This window comes from Heteronotia binoei, chromosome 9 (genome assembly GCF_032191835.1).
Source record: "Heteronotia binoei isolate CCM8104 ecotype False Entrance Well chromosome 9, APGP_CSIRO_Hbin_v1, whole genome shotgun sequence".
In the NCBI taxonomy this organism is placed as follows: Eukaryota; Metazoa; Chordata; class Lepidosauria; order Squamata; family Gekkonidae; genus Heteronotia; species Heteronotia binoei.
Genome location: NC_083231.1, coordinates 98,035,860 through 98,055,101, shown reverse-complemented (window position 1 = coordinate 98,055,101; position 19,242 = coordinate 98,035,860). Strand labels below are relative to the sequence as shown.

The 19,242-nt window shown below is 45.8% G+C and overlaps 1 protein-coding gene across 3 annotated transcripts in view; it reads left to right on the top strand.

The window, feature by feature from the left end:
• The first annotated feature begins 3,274 nt into the window (after positions 1–3,274).
• Positions 3,275–19,242, top strand: part of GRID2 (glutamate ionotropic receptor delta type subunit 2) — a 1,226,781-nt gene continuing 1,210,813 nt past the window's right edge. For 2 of the 3 annotated variants that reach the window (XM_060247053.1, XM_060247052.1), the window contains exon 1: positions 3,276–3,454. In XM_060247053.1, the coding sequence (XP_060103036.1) occupies positions 3,367–3,454 (88 nt within the window). In that variant the 5' untranslated portion in view covers positions 3,276–3,366. Of the gene's footprint in view, positions 3,455–19,242 lie in introns of all 3 variants that reach the window. The other variant, XR_009555818.1, reaches the window with a different exon arrangement.

Here is a 19,242-nt window from a genome sequence, read left to right as displayed (position 1 = left end):
CTCTATTATCACTCTTGAGACTATGGTTGCTTTACAGGAGCTTTTTCTTCTCCTTTGCCCTCAGTCACTTGCAGAGGGGCTTGATCCTTTACAGCATATCCATGCTGCCTGGGAGCTCATCCTAGCACTGTATTTTGGCCTACTCAAAGTGGGCATCTGTACTGTATCAGGACTAGGTTATCTTCAAAGAGGTGGCAGAAGATAGATGGTCACTGTGTTGCTTCCAACCTTGGATTCTGTAGAAGAAGAAGATGATATTGGATTTATATCCCGCCCTCCACTCCGAAGAGTCTCAGAGCGGCTCACAATCTCCTTTACCTTCCTCCCCCACAAGAGACACCCTGTGAGGTGGGAGGGGCTGAGAGGTCTCTCACAGCAGCTGCCCTTTCAAGGACAACCTCTGCCAGAGCTACGGCTGACCCAAGGCCATTCCAGCAGCTGCAAGTGGAGGAGTGGAGAATCAAACCCGGTTCTCCCAGATAAGAGTCCGCACACTTAACCACTACACCAAAGTGGAACCTAACAGCAGGTATATCAGCTGTCTTGTTAGCCTCAACAATCCAATATATATCACTTATACCCAACACTTCTACCCCCAAAACCCTCAAGCCTCATCCTATGGACCAGTCTGGCTATGAAGAAACTTGGCTTTGCAGACCCAGATAGGAAGTATTGTTCAGTGTCTGCTATGAAGCCATCTTTGACTTAGCACAGGTTTTTCTAGCACCAGTTCAGCTTGCTAACACTTCTTATGGACTATATCCTGACTACCATATGGGACCATTTCTTATAGCAGCCTTATGAACAAGTATAACACAGTGCTTTCTACATGTGTAAGCAGGCCTCAGCATCAGGTTGCCAGCTCCAGGAGATTTGTGGGTGGAGTCTGGGGAGGACTCATTGGGATACAATACCATAAAGCCCAGTCTACAAAGCAAGCATTTTCTCCAGGGGAACTGATCTCTGTAGCCTGGAGATGAGCTATAATTCCAAGGAGTCCCCAGGCCCCATCTGGAGGTTGGCACCACAAAGTCTGTGGAGGACCCCATGAACGGAAAGCCTACCAGTTCAGAAATGTACAGTACCAATTTTTTTAATAGACTGGAAATACCGAGCAAATGTCTCATACTGGGGTGAAACCAGTCATCTCCAGGAGTACAGCAGAAGAAAAATCAGCTCTGAGGTCACAAAAGCTGCTGCAGCACGAACGTGGTCCACATTTCACATGATGACACAGAAGATTTTGTCAGCCACACTGAACAGCCCCTCTCTAGTTTGAAGAAACTAACCAGTGACAGTTGTGTTCCATGCATCATGGGAGTCCATTCTCAATTTCTGATTTTGTCTCATCTCTGCCAGGTCAGTTCCACTTTCTCTTCTGATGTGCTTTCTGTAATGCCTGTAAAGTTGGGTGTTGGTTGTGTCCCTTATTTGTGGGCCCCTTCCTTCTCCTCACAACGCTTAAACAGTTCCAGCTTCCACCAATTCAACTTTCACTTGATTATCCCAGATGGAGGGGCCTAATATGCTAATATCAGGGGGCCTGACCTAATAGGCTAATGAGTTCCTGCTGGGCTGCAAATTATTTGAGTTTCTACGTAGCCCTTGGCAGAAAAAAAGGTTCCCCACCCCTGAGCTAGACAATAGTTTTATAACATATTCATGATGCTATTAGTGCTGTGATGATGTCGTTGGCTCCCAGGAGTAAGTCCCCAGTGACCCAGACTCAATTTGAGAACAAACTCATCAAAAACTTTGATAATTAGCCTGGTATTAATAGCTGGCTAGATCTTTATTTTTGGCCACCCCTTGAAGTTAGGTGTCCTGGATCCCTTCTCAGGCCCCTCCCCATCTCCAGTTTCCTCCTCTCTTGAGGTCATGACCCTGACTCAGTTTCCCAAGACTTGACCCCTTTCAGTTTGGAAGAGCTGCCACGGAGTGACAAGGTTAAACTTATCCTACTATGTTCTCTCCCCCCACGGTCAACCGACGCACACCCCTCATGCTAAGGTCTTCTTGCACTGCAATGGTTTCCTTTTTAATATTTGGGAAGGATTCACTGTCTGGTTCCCGCTTTGGCTTTTCCCTTTCAGTTGCAGCAGAGGACTTCGCAAGGCAGCCGACAGAAGCGGTTTGGTTTCTCCCTCATATTGCAGATAGGGGGAGAAGGTGATTGCAAGACAGCCCGTGTCTTCTCTCTCTCTCTCTCTCGTCCCCCTCTTCTCTTGCTGGCTGATAGCACTTCTCTCTTGCTCGCCCTCTCTCCTAGGTGAGCCATTTCTAAGCAACGTGGCTGGCTAGCGGTTGAAGCTGCCAGCGAGGAGGACTCGCTCCGCACCCCTCCAGCCTCGCCGAGCCAGCTCCAAACGCCTCTTCAGGCTTGAGGCTGCCGCTGCTGCTGCAGAAGACGGGTCTTCTTCTTCATCATCACCCCCATCCACACGCCAAGTCTTTCCCCTCCGCTTCCCGGCTCCAGATCTTGCGTGGAACTGCGATCTCGAGTGACCACGTTGGAGGAGCGGGTTCCTTCCCCGCCCCCCCCCCTCAAGGCGATCCACAGCTTGCGCTCTCTCCTTTTTTTTTGGCGAAAAGCTCAAGTCTTCCTCCTGCATCTCCGGCTCCGCATTCCCGCAGCTGCATTGCCTTGAAGTTCACTTTGGTGTCTTTTTTGGTCTTTTTTTTTTAACGGGGGTGGGGGTGGGTTTGGAGAAGCTCTGCTCTCTTTTCCCTTGCAGGGATCTGTAGCCCTTCCAGGAAGGCGAGGAGGGATTTTGATTTTTTTTTTTTTTGGGGGGGGGGTGTTTGTTCCGGGGCCGGGACGGCTGAGCCGGTGCGGGGTGGAGGGGGGCCGAGTGCGTGGCTTGGAAAGGTCGGCGTGCTGGAAGCAGCGGCGGCGGGGGGTCACCTGGCCGAGCGGCTCCCTGCTGGAGGAACGCACCGTTTTTGCTGGGTTTTGCTTCGGAGAAGGACGAGGACCAGGCTTCAGGATGGTGTGAGGAGAGCCGGCGAGGCTGCCCCGCTGACACCCCCGAGGGGCTGGATGGATTTGCTGCAGCAACTCCCCGCAACTCTGGCGATGCCCGGCCGCCCCCCGAAGTGACGCGGGGCTCTCGCAGCAAGAGGCTCCCCACCGGGCTGGAGCGGCTCCCTCGGCCTCGCGCTCTCCCTCTCTCTCGCGCGCGCTCTCCCTCTCGCGCAGCCACAACTGCAGGGGTTTTTTCCCCTTTCCTTTTTGCAGACTTCGAGCGGGATTTAAACCGGCTTCTCAAACTCTTCTCTCCCCTTTCTTTGGCGGCTTCTTCTCGCTCACCTCCTGCCCCCTCCTCCCCACCCCCCTCCCGGCTTGGCTTGCCCGAAGCACAGGAGATGGAAGTTTTTCCCCTCGCTTTGCTGGTGTCCCTGTGTTGGACTCGAACCTGGGAAGTGGCGCGAGCGGATTCGATCATTCATATCGGTAAGGCAAAGAAAACACACACACACACCCGGAACGCGTTCCTTAAAGCAGCTGGCTTGGCTTTTGGACTCTTCTCTTTTCGCAGCCTTTCTTTCTAATCTTCTCTTCCAGAATTTAACCCTCCCTCGGGGATTGTCTTGGAGAAACAGCCCTTTCTGCTTAATTCTTGCAAACCCCCCCCCCCCCTCCGTGGGGTTTTTTTTTTTTGGTTGGTTGCACGGTTAAGTTTGATGTTCCCGTTAAGTTAGATGTTCATTCAGACCTGGGGGAGGGGCCATTTTTGTAGCGCATCGAAGGAGGGGGCAAATTCGGGTATCCGGGCAGAGTTTTCCCCGCACGCACACCACTGTCTCTGCGCCCCCCCCCTTTGGGTGAGCTCCTGCTCTTGGTCTGCCCTAGCAGGGTACTGTTCCTCCCCACCCCCGCTCGTATATTCGAATGACTGCGAGCCTGCCTGCCTGCCCCGAGTGCACGCCGTCAGATGCCCCCCTCGCGCTTCCCCCGGCCTCGGAGGAACAGGTGGTTTGGCAACGTGAGCTTTGCCAAAAAAAAAAGGGGGAGGGAGGGGGGGAAGCGGTTGCATTTCACCTCCCTCTGGCAGCGACGGCGTGCAACACCCGGCGCTGCAGTGCCCCCCCCCCCCGGCTTTATAAGGAAGGGTGGCTTTTGCAAACCGAGCCGATCCCACCCGCCTTCCCTCGCGTTTGCGAAGAGGAGATTGCTGAAAGGCAATGGGACGCCCGTTTCCCTCTCTTGCCCCGAGGAGTGTTGCGGTCCGGCGCTGCAAGCGTTAAAGGAACCGGCCCCCGGAGCTGTTTTGGGGCCCCACCTATTGGCAGCAGCTTGGCGGCCTCGCTGGGACTTGATCAGCGGGGTGGGGGGCGGGTACGATTATGATTCACGGAGCTTTCTGCAGTAAGCTCCGCTTGAAGCCCACATTTGCCAGCCACAGGAGAGACGAAGGCACCGGGGGAGGGGAGTGAAGACTGCATCCACCTAGTTTAAGATCGTTGCAAATAATAATAATCCCCCCCTCCACGGAAGCGCGTGGACTCTCAACCAGTTCCACTCCCCCCTTTTTTAAAAAAAAACCATCGTGGGGGCATTTGCTTAACAGCAAACCTCTCTCTCCCCCTCCCAATCGGCCACTGTATTGCTGACTGTTTTACAAGCAACACACGCAGGCTGAGAGAGAGAGAGGCAGGAAGGGGTCCTTTTTCTTGCAAGAGGAGATTCAAACAAACATGCCGGGGTGGGGAAGGGGGAACCTCCAAAATCTCCCTGCTGGCCTGATAGGGAGTGTGGGAGGATGGAGCAGCTGCTGTCAGGTGCAGGCGGAGTTGAAAATGCTCTTCTGTCCTTCCTGGACGTCCTAACGTAAACTACAAATGGAGCACATTCTCTGCTTCTCCAAAAAGCTAATGCCACCCCCCTCCGGTGTCTCTGACTTCAGAGGTTTTCCTTTGTAAACATGTCTGCCAGCCGTGATGTTTTTTCAGCGGAGAGGATCAGAGCTGTGAAATCCCTGCTTTGAACAAAAGCCAAATACCAAAACTCAGACTAGGATTTGGCAAGTTTGCCTGCCGTTTGGCTAAGATTTCCGCCTCAGAGCCTGGGTGCAACTCTGGTGTTCTTTAAGGGCTCAGTTTTGTCCATGGCCTGGGGGGGGGGGGGAGGTAGCCAGGATCCTTGGACATTAGATGAGTTAACAGAGAGCATCAGACTTCCTCTAGAAGTGAGATAGTGTGTGATTTATTAAGGACATTTTGGGAGGGGGGAAGTTGAAAACTACTGGAGAAAGGTGCTTTGGGGGACAATGTGTGCTTTGTTATGACTGGGCAGTGTTACAGTCCCTCTGTATGAAAAAAGGGGTTGGGGTGATTTTCTGCATACATTAACAATGATTTGTGCAATGAATACTTTTATTGTGAAGAAAAAACTACAGGCGCCTTACCCATCTTGTGCTCCCTTTCACTAAGCAAACAGTTGTGTGTACTGTTGCACTGTTCTTTAGCATCAAACCCTTCTTTCTTGCCTCTTCACATTAATTGCTCTTTGCGTTTATTGGTTGCCCAGTTCAATTATTTATAACGGGTAAATACAGCACTGTGTAATTTGTTTTTGTTTTTTTTAAAAGCATTGGTGGTTAGATGCAGCAACTGGGTACATTGGCTTAGAAGGGGGAGGGGAGCATACAAAGTGGCTTCCCCAACAATTAATTTCACTTGGGAAGACAATTAGTACATTTGACATGGAGGATTAGCTCCTTTTTATAGATGGCTTTATGTTGTCGTGAAACTGGCAAATTGATAATTGTCATCCAGAGCTCTTAATCTTTACAGGATATGGAAAAATAAGCAGCCTGGACTAGACAAACGTCATGTTAAATTGGGTCAGCAGCTAAACTCAGCAGTTCTTTCAAAAGCTGAGAAAAATCCACCACAAGCCTTTGACTTTAAAAATGTTGTGATCCTGGCTTGGGGTGTTTTTCTTTTTTGTTTTTTCCCCTGGTGAACTCCAATCTTGTAGAAGACCCATTCAAGCAACAAGGATGCAAAATCCATTATTTAGTCCATTTCAGATTTCTGGAGAGGGTTTTTGTTGCTGTTTAAATCTTGATGAAGGGAGAAAAATCAATGGACAAATTACAGTTTCTGAATGAGGTTTAAAATACTGGACAACAATGAAACAGTGGGTAATCATAGACACCTTGAATCAGTGAACAAAACAGAACTGATAAATATAACTAGAAGTATAGTTAAAAGTACTTAAATGCATCTCACAGACACACGCATGTGACTGCGTGGAAGCGGACTGGGAATTCACCAACAGAACGTTGTAGATATGAATTCTTTCCCCCTTTAGTCTGAAATTTAACTAACTGTAGTACTGAATACATTTAGCGTGAATGTTACGTGTTTAGAGCATGTGTCTAAACAAACTCCTTTGAGGTGGCTACATTAAGAATGGATGCCTGAAGTTGAAAAGCTGTGATTAATATGTGAGGCAGCAGGTGGAGTTTATAAACAGAGCCATTCCTTGGTAAACACATGCCCTTCTCTGATGGATGTTCTTGTATGTTCTGGATATGCTTGAGGCATACATGTCATATGCCTTGTTTCTCTGAACATGGAGATGGAGACTGTGGTTTGAGTGTTACAGATGGGAATGGGTAATTGAGAAGACTATATTAAGCATGCTTATGAAAATGCTAAACCCAGTCACCTCCAGTGTATTTTTTTTCCTGAGCTTGCATATTAAGGAAGAAGGGATATCTTTTTTACATACTGAAACTATGCAGTGCTGCATTATGCCACTTCCTTTAGCCTATGCATTGATTGAATAATTTCATCAGACTCGCATTACTTGATTGCTTAGAAGTTTCCTAATGATCTGTATGCTGTAGGAAGAACTCGAACGCTGTGCGCGGAATGGCAATGATATTGTGTTTTATGAGGCTATTCAAAAAGTCGCTCTGATTTATGCAGCTCAAAAGCTCCGAAGTCTTCGAGATTAGCTACGCTGCCTTGCTATTTGCTTCTTACATTGGTTGTCCTATACTCTTTGCTCCCTAAACACAACAGAAGTTTGAGAACACTGCTTTAATTAAGCAGGGATTAGGTGGCATTTCCAGCCAACAGCACAATTTGTGCATGGCTCATATCTTTCACCATGGAGAGTCTCATATTTTAATATTTAGTGATATGAGTGTATCCATTGATTTTGCCCTCTAAGTAGTCTAATAAGGATTAGTGTGTGTTGGAGGTATTTGTATATGTGCAGAACAAGGAATACAGTTGCATAGCAGTTCAAGGAAGGTTTCTTGTGATGGAATGTAGCAAGTGGTGTTGTGATACAACTTCATTTCAGTAGGGTCTGTGTCCAAATCTTACACAGACCCCGTTCCCACAACTGGAGGATACCCAGCAGCAATGGACGGTGGGTTTCCTAACTGGGTCTCCAGCAGTCCCACATTGCTTGTCAGTTGGTAAGACGCCAGCACCATCCTGTGCATGCTTACTCAGAAGTAAACCTCACTGAGTCCAGTGGGATCTAAGTTCCTAGTAACGTGTGCATGGGGTTACAGCAGTAATGCTAAAAGGAATTTGGGCAAAGTGGCATATTAACTGCCTTTGGAGGTATGGTAGGAAGGTGGGCTAGGTATTTTAGCATAATAACTCAAGGAGAAATATTTAGCTTGCTTTGTGGTATGGCAACCTCAGACCAAAACATGCTAAGCCAAGTCAGCCATGGTTAGTACGTGGATGGGAGACTGAGGAAGTCCAGGGTTGCTGTGAGAGGCAGGTGATGGGAAACCACTTCAACTCTTGCCTTGAAATCCTGTGATCCTGGGGTTGCCATGAGTCAATTGCAATGTGATGACACGCTGTGGTTATTAATCTAATGGGATTTGTTTTTATAGGGATGCATGCAGTGTGTCTGATTAATTCATTCCTGTGTCTTTTTCCTCCTTCAACATTTGAGGAAAGTCCTGTCTTTTTGTGGAAATCTGTTTGGATTATATTAGTCTAATGGGATTATTAATCTAATGGGATTTGTAATTGTAGAGATGCATGGAGTGTGTCTGATTAATTCATTCCTGTGTCTTTTACCTCCTTCAGCATTTGAGGAAAGTCCTGTCTTTTTGTGGAAATCTGTTTGGATTATATTTAATTTCAGTTATCAGGTCTATTCATTTTTAAAGAGGAAAAGCTGCCAAATGTTACTAGCATGTTGTTTTGCTTCCAGGCTCATGTATGCTTTGTCCTTGCCCAAATCCCGGATTTGTTGGTCCTGCTTCTTTCTTTTAAGAATGTGCATCTTCATGTGTTCAGAGATTCTTGCATTTAGGGCTGGACAATTATGTTCAACTGCTATTCCCTTGGAACTCCTTTGATTTAATTACCATCCCCATCTTAAACCCTGCCTTCATAGCGGAACTGGGTAGAGCTGAGGAAGAGTTGGCTGGAGTTAACATAGAACTGCTGTCATGTTTTCTAGAAAGGCTATTCCGCCTTTATCAGTGGCATCTATGTCAGAAATTAAGCAGGTACTTCAAGCTTTGGTGTTGTTTTCTCACTAGGGGGTGAAAAAGACCCATCCGTTTTGCCACAAATCACTAATGAACTGTGCAGTCTTTATTTTCTTCTTTTCATTTTCTTTCTAGAAGTAAAGATTCACTGATGGGAACATACAAAATGTCCATGAGAAATTTCTGGAGTCATATAAAATGCTATTTCTGGAGTCATATAAAATGTTATTTAAAGTTCTGCTTTTGCATAGTGTTTGTAAGCGTGTCATAGTCTTCCCAGTTCTTCAGCATTAGTTTTTTTTTCAAACACAAAAATATACCAGAGAGGTGTGATGGTGAATTATTTAAGAGAGCCATTTTCACATTCTTCTGTATCTTCCTGAAGTGTTGTGTCCTTGGTTAAGAACTTAAAATGATTGGCTCAATCCAGTTATAACTAAGCACCTCATTCCCAACCATTTCATGCGCTTCTTTTTCACTGTCATAAATGAGAATCAGATGTGCTTGGCTTTGGCCACGTGATAGCTAGTTTATAAAAGCATCAGATGGCTGGTTCATTGGGGCATGATTCGTATTTCAATGGCAGGAGCATGTGCTTTTGTGTGCCTAAAGTCCCATGTTCAGCCCCTAAGGCTCTCAGTTAACCAGGTTAGGAAGGAACCTGGCATCCTGTCACTCATCCCAAGGGGTGTCAAACATGTGGTTCGGGGGCCAAATCAGGCCCCTGGAGGGCTCCTATCAGGCCCCCGAGCAACTGGCTGTCATCTTCTTCCTTCTCCCTCTGTCTTGCTTCCTTCTACATAACAGCTTGCTTTGCAAGGCTTGCTCAATCGCACAGGCACTACAGAGCAAAACCTCTGTTTTCTCCATTGGCTGAGGCTCCTCCCTTGAGTAGGAAGGGGGGAGGCAGAGCTTGTTTTTCCAGGTTCTCTCAATTGCACAGCAGAGCTACTGAGCCAAGCCTCTCTTCTTTCTATTGACTTAGGCTCCTCCCCCTAGTCCCCTGGGGAAGGAAGGAAAGACCCACAGCTTCCTTTGCCCAGTTCCCTGGATCCCATGGGAGAAATACAAAGGAAGCACCTTTAAAACCATCAAGTACTAATGTTTTAAGTTTTTTAAAAATATATATTTAATTGTGTTTGTGTTCTTTAGAAAGTTTATATCTCTGCTACTTAATTTTAAATAGGTACACACATGGCCAGGCCCAACATGGCTCTGCCCAAACTGACATGGTCCGGCCCAACAAAGTCTCATTTGTGTCATATCTGGCCCTCATAATAAATGAGTTTGACATCCCTGCTGTAGACTGTGCATCTAGCAGTCTTTCAAGTTCCAGTTTTTAGGATTCTTTTTGCAAAACTGTACATTATAGAATTTATATTCTGCTTCTTTTTCTTGTTGCCATAGTATGTGGTCTGGTCTTTCTATACATTACACATTCGATGGGAACTTCAGCATTCTTGTCAATATTTCCTGCATTGGAATTAAGCAATGAGAGCCTCGTTTTATTATCAATGAAGACAGCTAAAGGAGAGGAACTGTGGCTTAGTAACAGAGCACGTGCTTTAGCTTGGAGAAGTTCCCAAGCTCAGTCCCTGATTCACGCAAAGAATCTTAAGAAGTAGGTACTAAGCAAGACTTTTTCTCTGCCCAAGGCCCTCGACAGCTGTTGTGTTACTGGACGCTGATCTAGATGGATCAGTAGTCTTGATTTGGTATAAGACACCTTCATATATTCATGTGTCAGGCAGAAGAGTGTCATTGTAGATTGTGGAAGATAAAATAAGCAAAAGGAAGCCCAATTTCTTTGGATGAATATCATTCTGCATAAATGGCACAGAAATAGTGAAGATGTTAGGAAAAGTAATTCATCCCTATGCATAAAAATAGCTACACTGGCTATATGTACAGTTATTTTTCCCCATGCCATTGAGGGAGAGGTTATAGCAGCATATCTTTCTTCAAGGCCACCAGTGTGGTTTTTCCTCTGGAACTTCTGTAGTGATGGAAAAGAAAGTATTCCCTTTGCACAGCTGTTGAAGTTATGGGAGTACCGTTTAAGGCTCAGTACTGGCAACCTGCCCTGTCAACTGTCTCTTACTATCAGCCAAGGCCCTGGATCACTAAACCGAAAACTAACTGAACCGTGATGTGTAACTAAACCTGTTGAGGACTTTGTTATGACTCTACATACTCTATTCCCCTAAAGCAGTAGTCATCAACCCATCTTCAGGTGGGTTGTGGAGCCTCACCTACTAGTGTCCAAAACCCTATAGGGCTACCAGCCTTTTGCTCCTTGCATGCATGTGTAAGTAACAAGGGTGCCACCCTTCATCACTTAGCACACCTACTGGCATGTACACCAGCAGGGCCCAGAGGGGTCATTCAGTGGTGGAGAGGATTCCTTTTTAGCAGTGGCAGGGCTCTTGCTCTCCTGTGCCATGTAACTTCCTGTTAGGTACTTGCAACTCAGTTGGTCCTATTGGTGGATCAAAAGTAGCTCCCAGGTATGAAAAAGTTGACCACTGGCTTAATGAACTCAGTGCTGGAGAGCCATTCATTGAGTGGCATACCAGCACACAGGGCACAATGTAGCAGGAAACTCCTGATCACACCCCATTGAAATGAATATTCAAGAGAGTGCAGATTGTGCCTAGTGTTCTTGATGGTTACGGCACAATCAAACCAGATCCCTCCCATGTTGTAACCAGTGTTCCCTCTAAGCCGAGTTAGTGTGAGCTAGCTCATGGTTTTTTAGCCTCTGGCTCACACATTTTTGTCTTAGCTCAGGAAAAATGGCCTCAGAGCAAACTAATTTATGCAGTAGCTCACAACTTTAATTCCAGTAGCTCACAAAGTAGAAGTTTTGTTCACAAGACTCCACAGCTTAGAGAGAACGTTGGAAGTCAGATGATTGATGCACCCTTGCAACATAGTTTTGGTTCAGAAATCTGGCACAGTAGATGAATGGAGTTAAATAACCCACAGGTTTTTATTGAATATTAGTTTGGAGCTTCTTAGATTTCAGGTATATCAGTAGTATACCAGGAAAGCATTTCAGGAGTATGGAACTGGCCCTTTTCAGCATTAAATATCAAACAGAATAGTGCATCATTGACAAAGACTGATCCGTGATGTCTTGTCTTTCTTCAGGGCTGTTTTATGCTCTGGCTGGGTTTTTAGTAGTTTGTTAATTTTTAGTAGTTTGTTAATTTTTAATTTTTAATGATTTTATCATTATCATTACCTTTTATGATTTTATCATGTTTTTCTTTATAAGCTGCCTATAGTTTATGATCCCCTTTTCCACTTGCAGCTGCTGGAATGGACTTTGGTCAGCCATACTCTCGCAAAGTTGTCCTTGAAAGGGCAACTTCTGTGAGAGCTCTATCATCCCCACATACCTCACAGAGGGTGTTTGTTGTGGTGAGGAATATAAAGGAGATTGTGAGCTGCTCTGAGACTCTGAAATTCAGAGTGTAGGGTGGGATATGAATCCAATATTCTTCCCTTCCTCCTTCCAGCAAGAATAGAGTATTGACTTGCATTGCATTGTGGTTCACTGGCACAAGAAAGATTGGCTGTTGCCCAGACTGGTACAGGTTGTAGAAGTATGCCATCCGGGCAATAAGTTCTCAGATATCAGTAGTCTTCTTTTTTTTTTTAACTGACCTGCCTGCCCACACTTATGTATGTCAGCCATCAAGAAGCTAATAGGAAAAGAAGAACGACTGGTGGTTGCCACAGTCATAAGAATATAAGAAGAGCCCTGCTAGATTAGACCAGTGGTTAATCTAGTTGAGCAATCCTGTCTCACATAGTGGCCAACAACTGAACATGGAGGTCAAGGCCTTTCCCTGGTGTTGCCTCCTGGCACCAGTATTCAGGGATTGACTCTCTGAATTGTGGAGGTTCCCTTTAGTCACCACTGATGGACTATCCTCCATGAATTCATCTAATCTCCCTTTAAAGCTTTCTATGCTTGTGTCTGCCACTACATCCTCTGGTAGCAAATTCCTTATTTTAATACTCTACCCATCTTAATTCAGAGTTGGCTCTTAATCTCTAGTTTTCATGAAGAAAAGGCTCTTTGGAACACATGAAACTGCCTTACACTGAATCAGACCCTTGATCCATCAAAGTCAGTATTTACTTAGACTAGTAGCAGCTCTCAGGTGTCACATCGCCTACTGCCTGGTCCTTTTAACTGGAGATTCCAGGGATTGAACCTGTGACCTTCTGCATACAAAGCAGATGCTCTGTCACTGAGCTGTGACCTTTCCCCTACCCTTACAGTGCAGGGATTAGGTGGGGTGGGTCTGATGGCAAAGCGGGAGGCTCTTAAAAGCTATGAATAATTGCAGGGCTTTTTTTGAGCAGGAACGCAGTTCTGGCTGGCTTGGTGTTGGGGGAGGGGGCTAATATGCAAATGAGTTCCTGCAGGGCTTTTTCTACCAAAAAAAGCCCTGTGTGGAACAATGGTGATGTCAGGGTATGTGACCTAATATGCAAATGAGTTCCTCCTGGGCATTTTCTACAATAAAAGCCCTGAATATTTGTATGTTTGCAGCAATCAGGATGCATAGGAAATGATCTTATAATAATTCCTGGCTCAGTGGGTTAAGGGAGGAGGTATTGTAAATGGCAATGCCTATGATTTTTTATGTCATTGCCTGTAGGAGTGTCCCTCCTTGCCCATTTTTTAAATGCTGCTGCTAAAAATTAAGCCAGAAGAGCCACCAGACTGCTGTCAACACTGGCTGAGGTAGAGGTAAGAGATACTCTGCTAATTTAATTATAACCATAATGGAGTGCCGTTTCTCTTCCAGAACAGTTACAATTGAGAAATACATATAACTTTAACCCTGGTCCTGTACTTTCCATTAGATGACCTTCTAGTGTGTGAGAAGGCCAAAAAAAGGTCAGAATCACTGAGATGGGTGTCAGAATTCACACTTTTAATGTCCCCTTTCATTGCTGAGTAGCTACCATTTTTGAATGGTTATGGAATGACCTTGCACGGAGTCATTTATCTTGCAAAGCAGGATTCTGTAAGACTTTAGTTGCTATATTAATAATGTTTAAATTCATTGACTGCTGAATCTGAGCATATTATGGCAGAAGCATCGACCTTCTGATAAATGTACCTGTTCCATGTGGTTGACCACAGATGTGGTTGTTTGGGTATTTCAGGAGCTATCTACTAAAAACCTAAACTGGCTTTAAATGAGAGGAACTGACATCTCTTTTGGAAGACAGATTTGTGTAAATGTTGAAACAATGATCCTTATTGCTGGATCAAATGTCAGTTGTCAGAAGTCAGTGAAGAGAAAGTGATTTATGCTGGTATTGCAGTTTTCAGCCCATGGGTTGGGACCTTTTAGTGGATCATGGAGTTGCATCTGTTAGGCTGTAAGCTGCTATAGCGCATCAGTTTTTCGTTGCTTTTTAGAAAGCATGCATGTATAGTGGGCAGGGGCAACATGCTTTCTGCTTCTCCTTGCACACATACTGAAAGAAACAGCAGGGCGGGCAGCAAGGTAAAATCTCACAGTGGTGAAGAACGTTCTTTTGTGGCTCTGGACCTTTGCTTGTTCCTCACTCCAACACATCTTGTGGTGCCTGGCTCATGTTTCCTGTCTTCTGCTGTCTACAACTGGGGCCTTGACACTGGTGACGTTACAACTCTGACTTCCTGCTTTCTGTCACACGAGTGATGTTACATGTTTACCCCTCACAGGGGTTCCACGCTCTGTGCATCCTGGTACTGGAAGTGCTGCAGATTATTGTAGTAAAACTTTACCACTTAACATTGCAACTCAAGCTTGAGTGAGGGGATGTGTTCTGACTACAAATATAGTGCAGGGGAGAAGGAGTAGAATTGATGAGATATTGAGTAGCAGTTGGCAAGAATAAGGAGTTGGAACCCATGAAGGAGACTGGGAGAAATCCTTCCTCATCGATACTTATCTTAAAGTCATATTTTCTGACCAATACAATTCAGCAGTATGTGCTTTTTTCATTATTTTTTTTAAAAAAACAACCTCAGTTGTTTTTAGGGATGGGTCTGTTCAAGGAAGCCATCCCTTTCCAAGGATATGGCCATTCCTATGGCCCTCATGGCTGCCAGCTCTGTAAGGTCTCCATAAGTTCCAAATCCTTCCTCCCATGTCTTCATCCACACTTGTCCCTGAGAGTGCTGCTTCCAGCCTGAAGTGTCCCTGCTCCAAACTACCTCCTTGCCTTCCCCAGGGCTGCCTAAATAGTTCCCAGTGCCATGATGTCATTTCTAGTGTCATCAATCCGCTGTCACTTCCTTTTTGCAGAAAATGCTAAGCCAGGGGTCCCTAATATGGCATGTGTGGGTGCCATGGCACCCTCCGTCACCTTTCCTGGTGCCTGCCAAGTATTTTTAGGAAGTAGGTGAGGCCAGATGGGGCCATCGTCCATGTCCCAATTTAAGCAGAGGTCCCTTGTGAGACAGCCCTGGCATCTGTATCAAAGGAACTAATGCTTTTCTGGCATCTCGGGGTCTCAGTAGGAACCTTTAAGCCATTTACCCCACAACAGGGTTACATACGCGTCAAGGTTCCAATCGATCTAAGTCGAATCAGTAACTGCCCGCTTTATTTATATCAGGAGTGTCAAATATGCGGCCTGGGGGCTCTTTTCAGGCCTCAGAGCAACTGGCTGTCATCTGCTTCTTTCTCCCTCTCTCTTGCTTCCTTCTGCATAACAGCTTGCTTTGCTAGGCTTGCTCAGTCACACAGGAGCTACAGAGCAAAACCTCTGTTTCTGCATTGGCTGAGGCTCCTCCCTTGGAGAGGAAGAGGGGATGGCAGAGCTTGTTTTTCCAGTCTCTCTTAATCGCACAACAGAGCTACTGAGCCAAGCCTCTCTTCCTTCCCCCTCCTGGTCCCCTGGGGAAGGAAAGAAAGAAGGAAAGCACGAGAGCTTCCTTTGCCCAGTTTCCTGGATCCCATGGGAAAGATACAAAGAAAGCACCTTTAATACCAACTAGTGCTAACTTTTTAAACATGCTTTAAGGTTTGTTTGTTTTTTTTAAAAATATTTAATTGTGTTTGTGTCCTTTATAAAGTTTATATCTTTGCTACCTAATCTTAAATAGGTATACACATGGCCTGGCCCAACATGGCCCGGCCCAACAAAGTCTCATATATCAGATCTGGCCCTCATAACAAATGTGTTTGACACCCCTGATTTATATAATCATTTATTTATTTATCTTATATCCCGTCCTACCCCACCCAAGGGTCTAAGCTTTCTGTATGGATATGTTTGTGTTCCTTAGCATATATCTATCAAGGCCCTAAAATACCTTAATTCTCTGGGACTGGCATGCTTATGTAGTTGCTCTAAGAAAAGCAGCTGAAGCAAAAAGAGAACATGAGATAAAGTGTTGGCTTAGAAGGCAGTGAACCCACATGACTGGCAATTATTGGGCTTCTATTTGAATGTCACGAAGGGACCAGAAATAGTATTTCAAGCTGGTAGACAAATACAGCTTTGGCTAAAAGAAGCTGGAGTCTTGTGGTGACTAGAAGACTAACAACATGTTATTCCAGCTTAACCTTTCATAGAGTAGAGCCCACTTCTTCAGATGCAGTGAGTGCATCCTCACTATGTGGCCCTTTTATGCAGGAGGTGGGGAAAGCAAAACAAAACCCAGGATCAAGGAGCCCAGAAATACTGAAAAAAGTATTGGGTGAAAATATAGTTTTGGCCAATTCAAATGTAATCAAGGAAAAATGCAAAGCCCATTTTCTTGGTTGGATTTGAATGGTACATGATTACACTTTGCCTTGTCCTTCCAAAGTTTCATGGCTACTTGACTCAGCTTTTGTTTTTTATACCCCCTGCATAATATGTCTGCCTAATATCCAGGGTCGGCTCGCCCACTAGGCAAACTAAGCAGTTGCTTAGGGCACTGGGGGGAGGGGGTGTTGGATTGGACTCCCCCCCCCCCGTGCCCATGACAACTGCCTAGTTTGCCTGCCTGCCTACCCCACTGCTGCCGCCCTCCCTCTGCAGTGCTGCATTGCCCCCCCCATCAGAGCACGCTGCAGCTGAGCCCTACCGGCTTCAATGTGGGTGGTGCATCATCTAATCCTTTGAAGCATGCGCAGGAGAAGGCTTTGCTCCACCCTCACTTCCGGTTTCAGGTAGGAGGGGGGGAGAAGCCTTCTCCTGTGTGCGCTTCAAAGGATTAGATGGTGTGCCACCCACATCAAAGCCATTAGGGCCCAGCTGCGGCATGGTGCACTCTCATATGGGGGGGCAGCAGAGCAGGGCGCTGCATTGCTGCGCTGTGGAGGGCGGGGGGGCAGCGGGCAGGGAGCCAGTGCTGCTAATATTTGCTCTGCTCGTTGCACCTGAAGAAGTGGACTCGTCCACAAAGCTTGTGCTGCGATAAACATTTGTTAGTCTTTCAGGTGCCACAAGATTCCTGTTTATCTTTGCTGCAATACAAGAAGACAATAGCCCCTTTGGCATAGTTGTGGCTGTCCTTTGCCTTTTAGGTGATGGATATGAGAAGAGAACCCTTATCATTGTAATGATCTCCTGTATTTTTGTCAGAATGGAGAAGAGGAAAGTTGAATCCATCTTACTTATCTTGTCTGAAAGAATATCTGATTTACTTTGGGATGAGTTATACAAGCAAATGTCTTCACATAGCATGACCCAGCTGTCCTCTGGGGATTCTTCTCTAAATAATAGCCACGGCTTCTGCAAGTGCATCCACATAGTTCTCAGCATAGGAATCTCTTCTGAAGAACAGAAGTTGCATCAGTGAATGAAGATTATGATATTGGATTTATATCCTGCCCTTCACTCTGAATCTCAGAGTGGTCACAATCTCCTTTACCTCCCCCCCCCAAACAAATACCCTGTGAGGTAGGTGGCGCTGAGAGAGCTCTCACAGACACTGCCCTTTCAAGGACAATTGCTGTAAGAGCTATGGGTGAGCCAAGGCTATTTCAGCAGCTGCAAGTGGAGTAGTGGGGAATCAAACCCGGTTCTCCCAGATAAGAGTCCATGCACTTAACCACTACACCAAAATGCCTGGTCAAACACAGTGGATTGGACCCTAATTTTCCAGTGGCAGAATGGAACTCCTGTCTTCTGCCTCCTATTGCTGATATTTATGAAATGGGGAATAGGGGATCCTCAGGAATGACATGTGTGGGTATATGTAGCAGGAATGAGGAGTCAGCAGCAACTGTCAATTTAGTCTGGATTCATCCCAATATAATCTGTATATCTGTATCTCCCTACTAGATTTTTATCCCCATAGTTCTTCTCCAAGGAGCTTAGGACATCAAACATAATTTTTCTCCTCCATTTAGTTTTTGCACCAATCTGGTAAGATAGGTTAGGCTGGAAGAGTAACTGGCTCAAGATCACCCAGTGAACTTCATCAGTGAATGGGAATTTTGAACTCCTGTTTCTTTAATCCTCCATTCTAAGTGCTGTACCTGATTGGTTCAGTACAGTTGCATGCCTGTGGAAGATGGGAATGGATGCAGCAAAATGTTTCTGTGAGTGTTAATCCTCAGTTGGGGGCAGGGGATCCCCTGGTTTGAAGGCCCTCCCCCCCACTTCAGGGTTATCAGAAAGCCGGGGGGGGGAGGGAAATGTCTGCTGGGCACTCCATTATTTGCTATGGAGACCAGTTCCCATAGGGTATAATGGAGAATTGATCTGTGGGTATCTGGTGCTCTGGGGGGCTGTTTTTTTGAGGTAGAGGCACCACATCTGGTGTCTCTCCCCAAAACACCCCCCCCCACACACACACACAAGTTTCAAAAAGATTGGACCAGGGGGTCCAATTCTATGAGCACCCAAAGAAGGTGCTCCTATCCTCCATTAATTCCAAATGGAGGCAAGTCATTTAAAAGGTTTGCGGTCCCTTTAACTTCCTTTTGAGTTCAATCTTGCTTGTCAGAACCTGGCTCCACCCCCAAAGTCCCAAAATATTTCTTAATTTGGACCTGGCCAATCCTAATAGGGGTTCAAGTGGCAACATGATTGCTCATCCAGCATTGCAGCTCTACACAAGCCTGGAATTATTAAAAATGCTTCTACCCCGCATTTATTTATTGATTTACTTTATTAATATCCCACCCTTTGCCACAAGGGGGACCCAAAGCGGCTTACTTCATTCTCTTCTCTTCCATTGTGTCCTCACAGCAACCATGTGAAGTAGGTTAGTCTGAGAGGGTAGGGCTGGCTCGTGACCACCCAGCGAGGCTGAGCAAGCTTCTATAGCATGAGTGGGGATTCAAACCTGAGTCTCCCTGATCCTAGTACAACACTCTTAACCATTGCACCGCACTGCCTCTCTAAACATTGTATTAAATATGGTTGTGTGCCTTTGAGTGCAAGTGCAAAACAATACAGCAGTCAGCTAATTCAAAAGCTAAATGATGCCTAAACACTATTCCAAAAGGGGGGTGGCAAACTGGAGGCTAGTCAGGGGCATGCATGTTCTGACTGCTGTATGAACAGGTCAGGAATCATGGTAATTTGAGGGTACAGGGCTTTGACTAAATTCTTTACTCAATGAGTAATTAAGTTGTGAGACTTCACTGGCAGTGGATATAGTTATGGCAGTGATTAGTAAAAGTGGGTTAGACAGACTCCTGGAGGATAACCTCTGAGCACAGTAGAACATCTGCTTGGGAAGCAGAAGGTCCCAGGTTCAATCCCCGGCATCTCCAACTAAAAAGGGTCC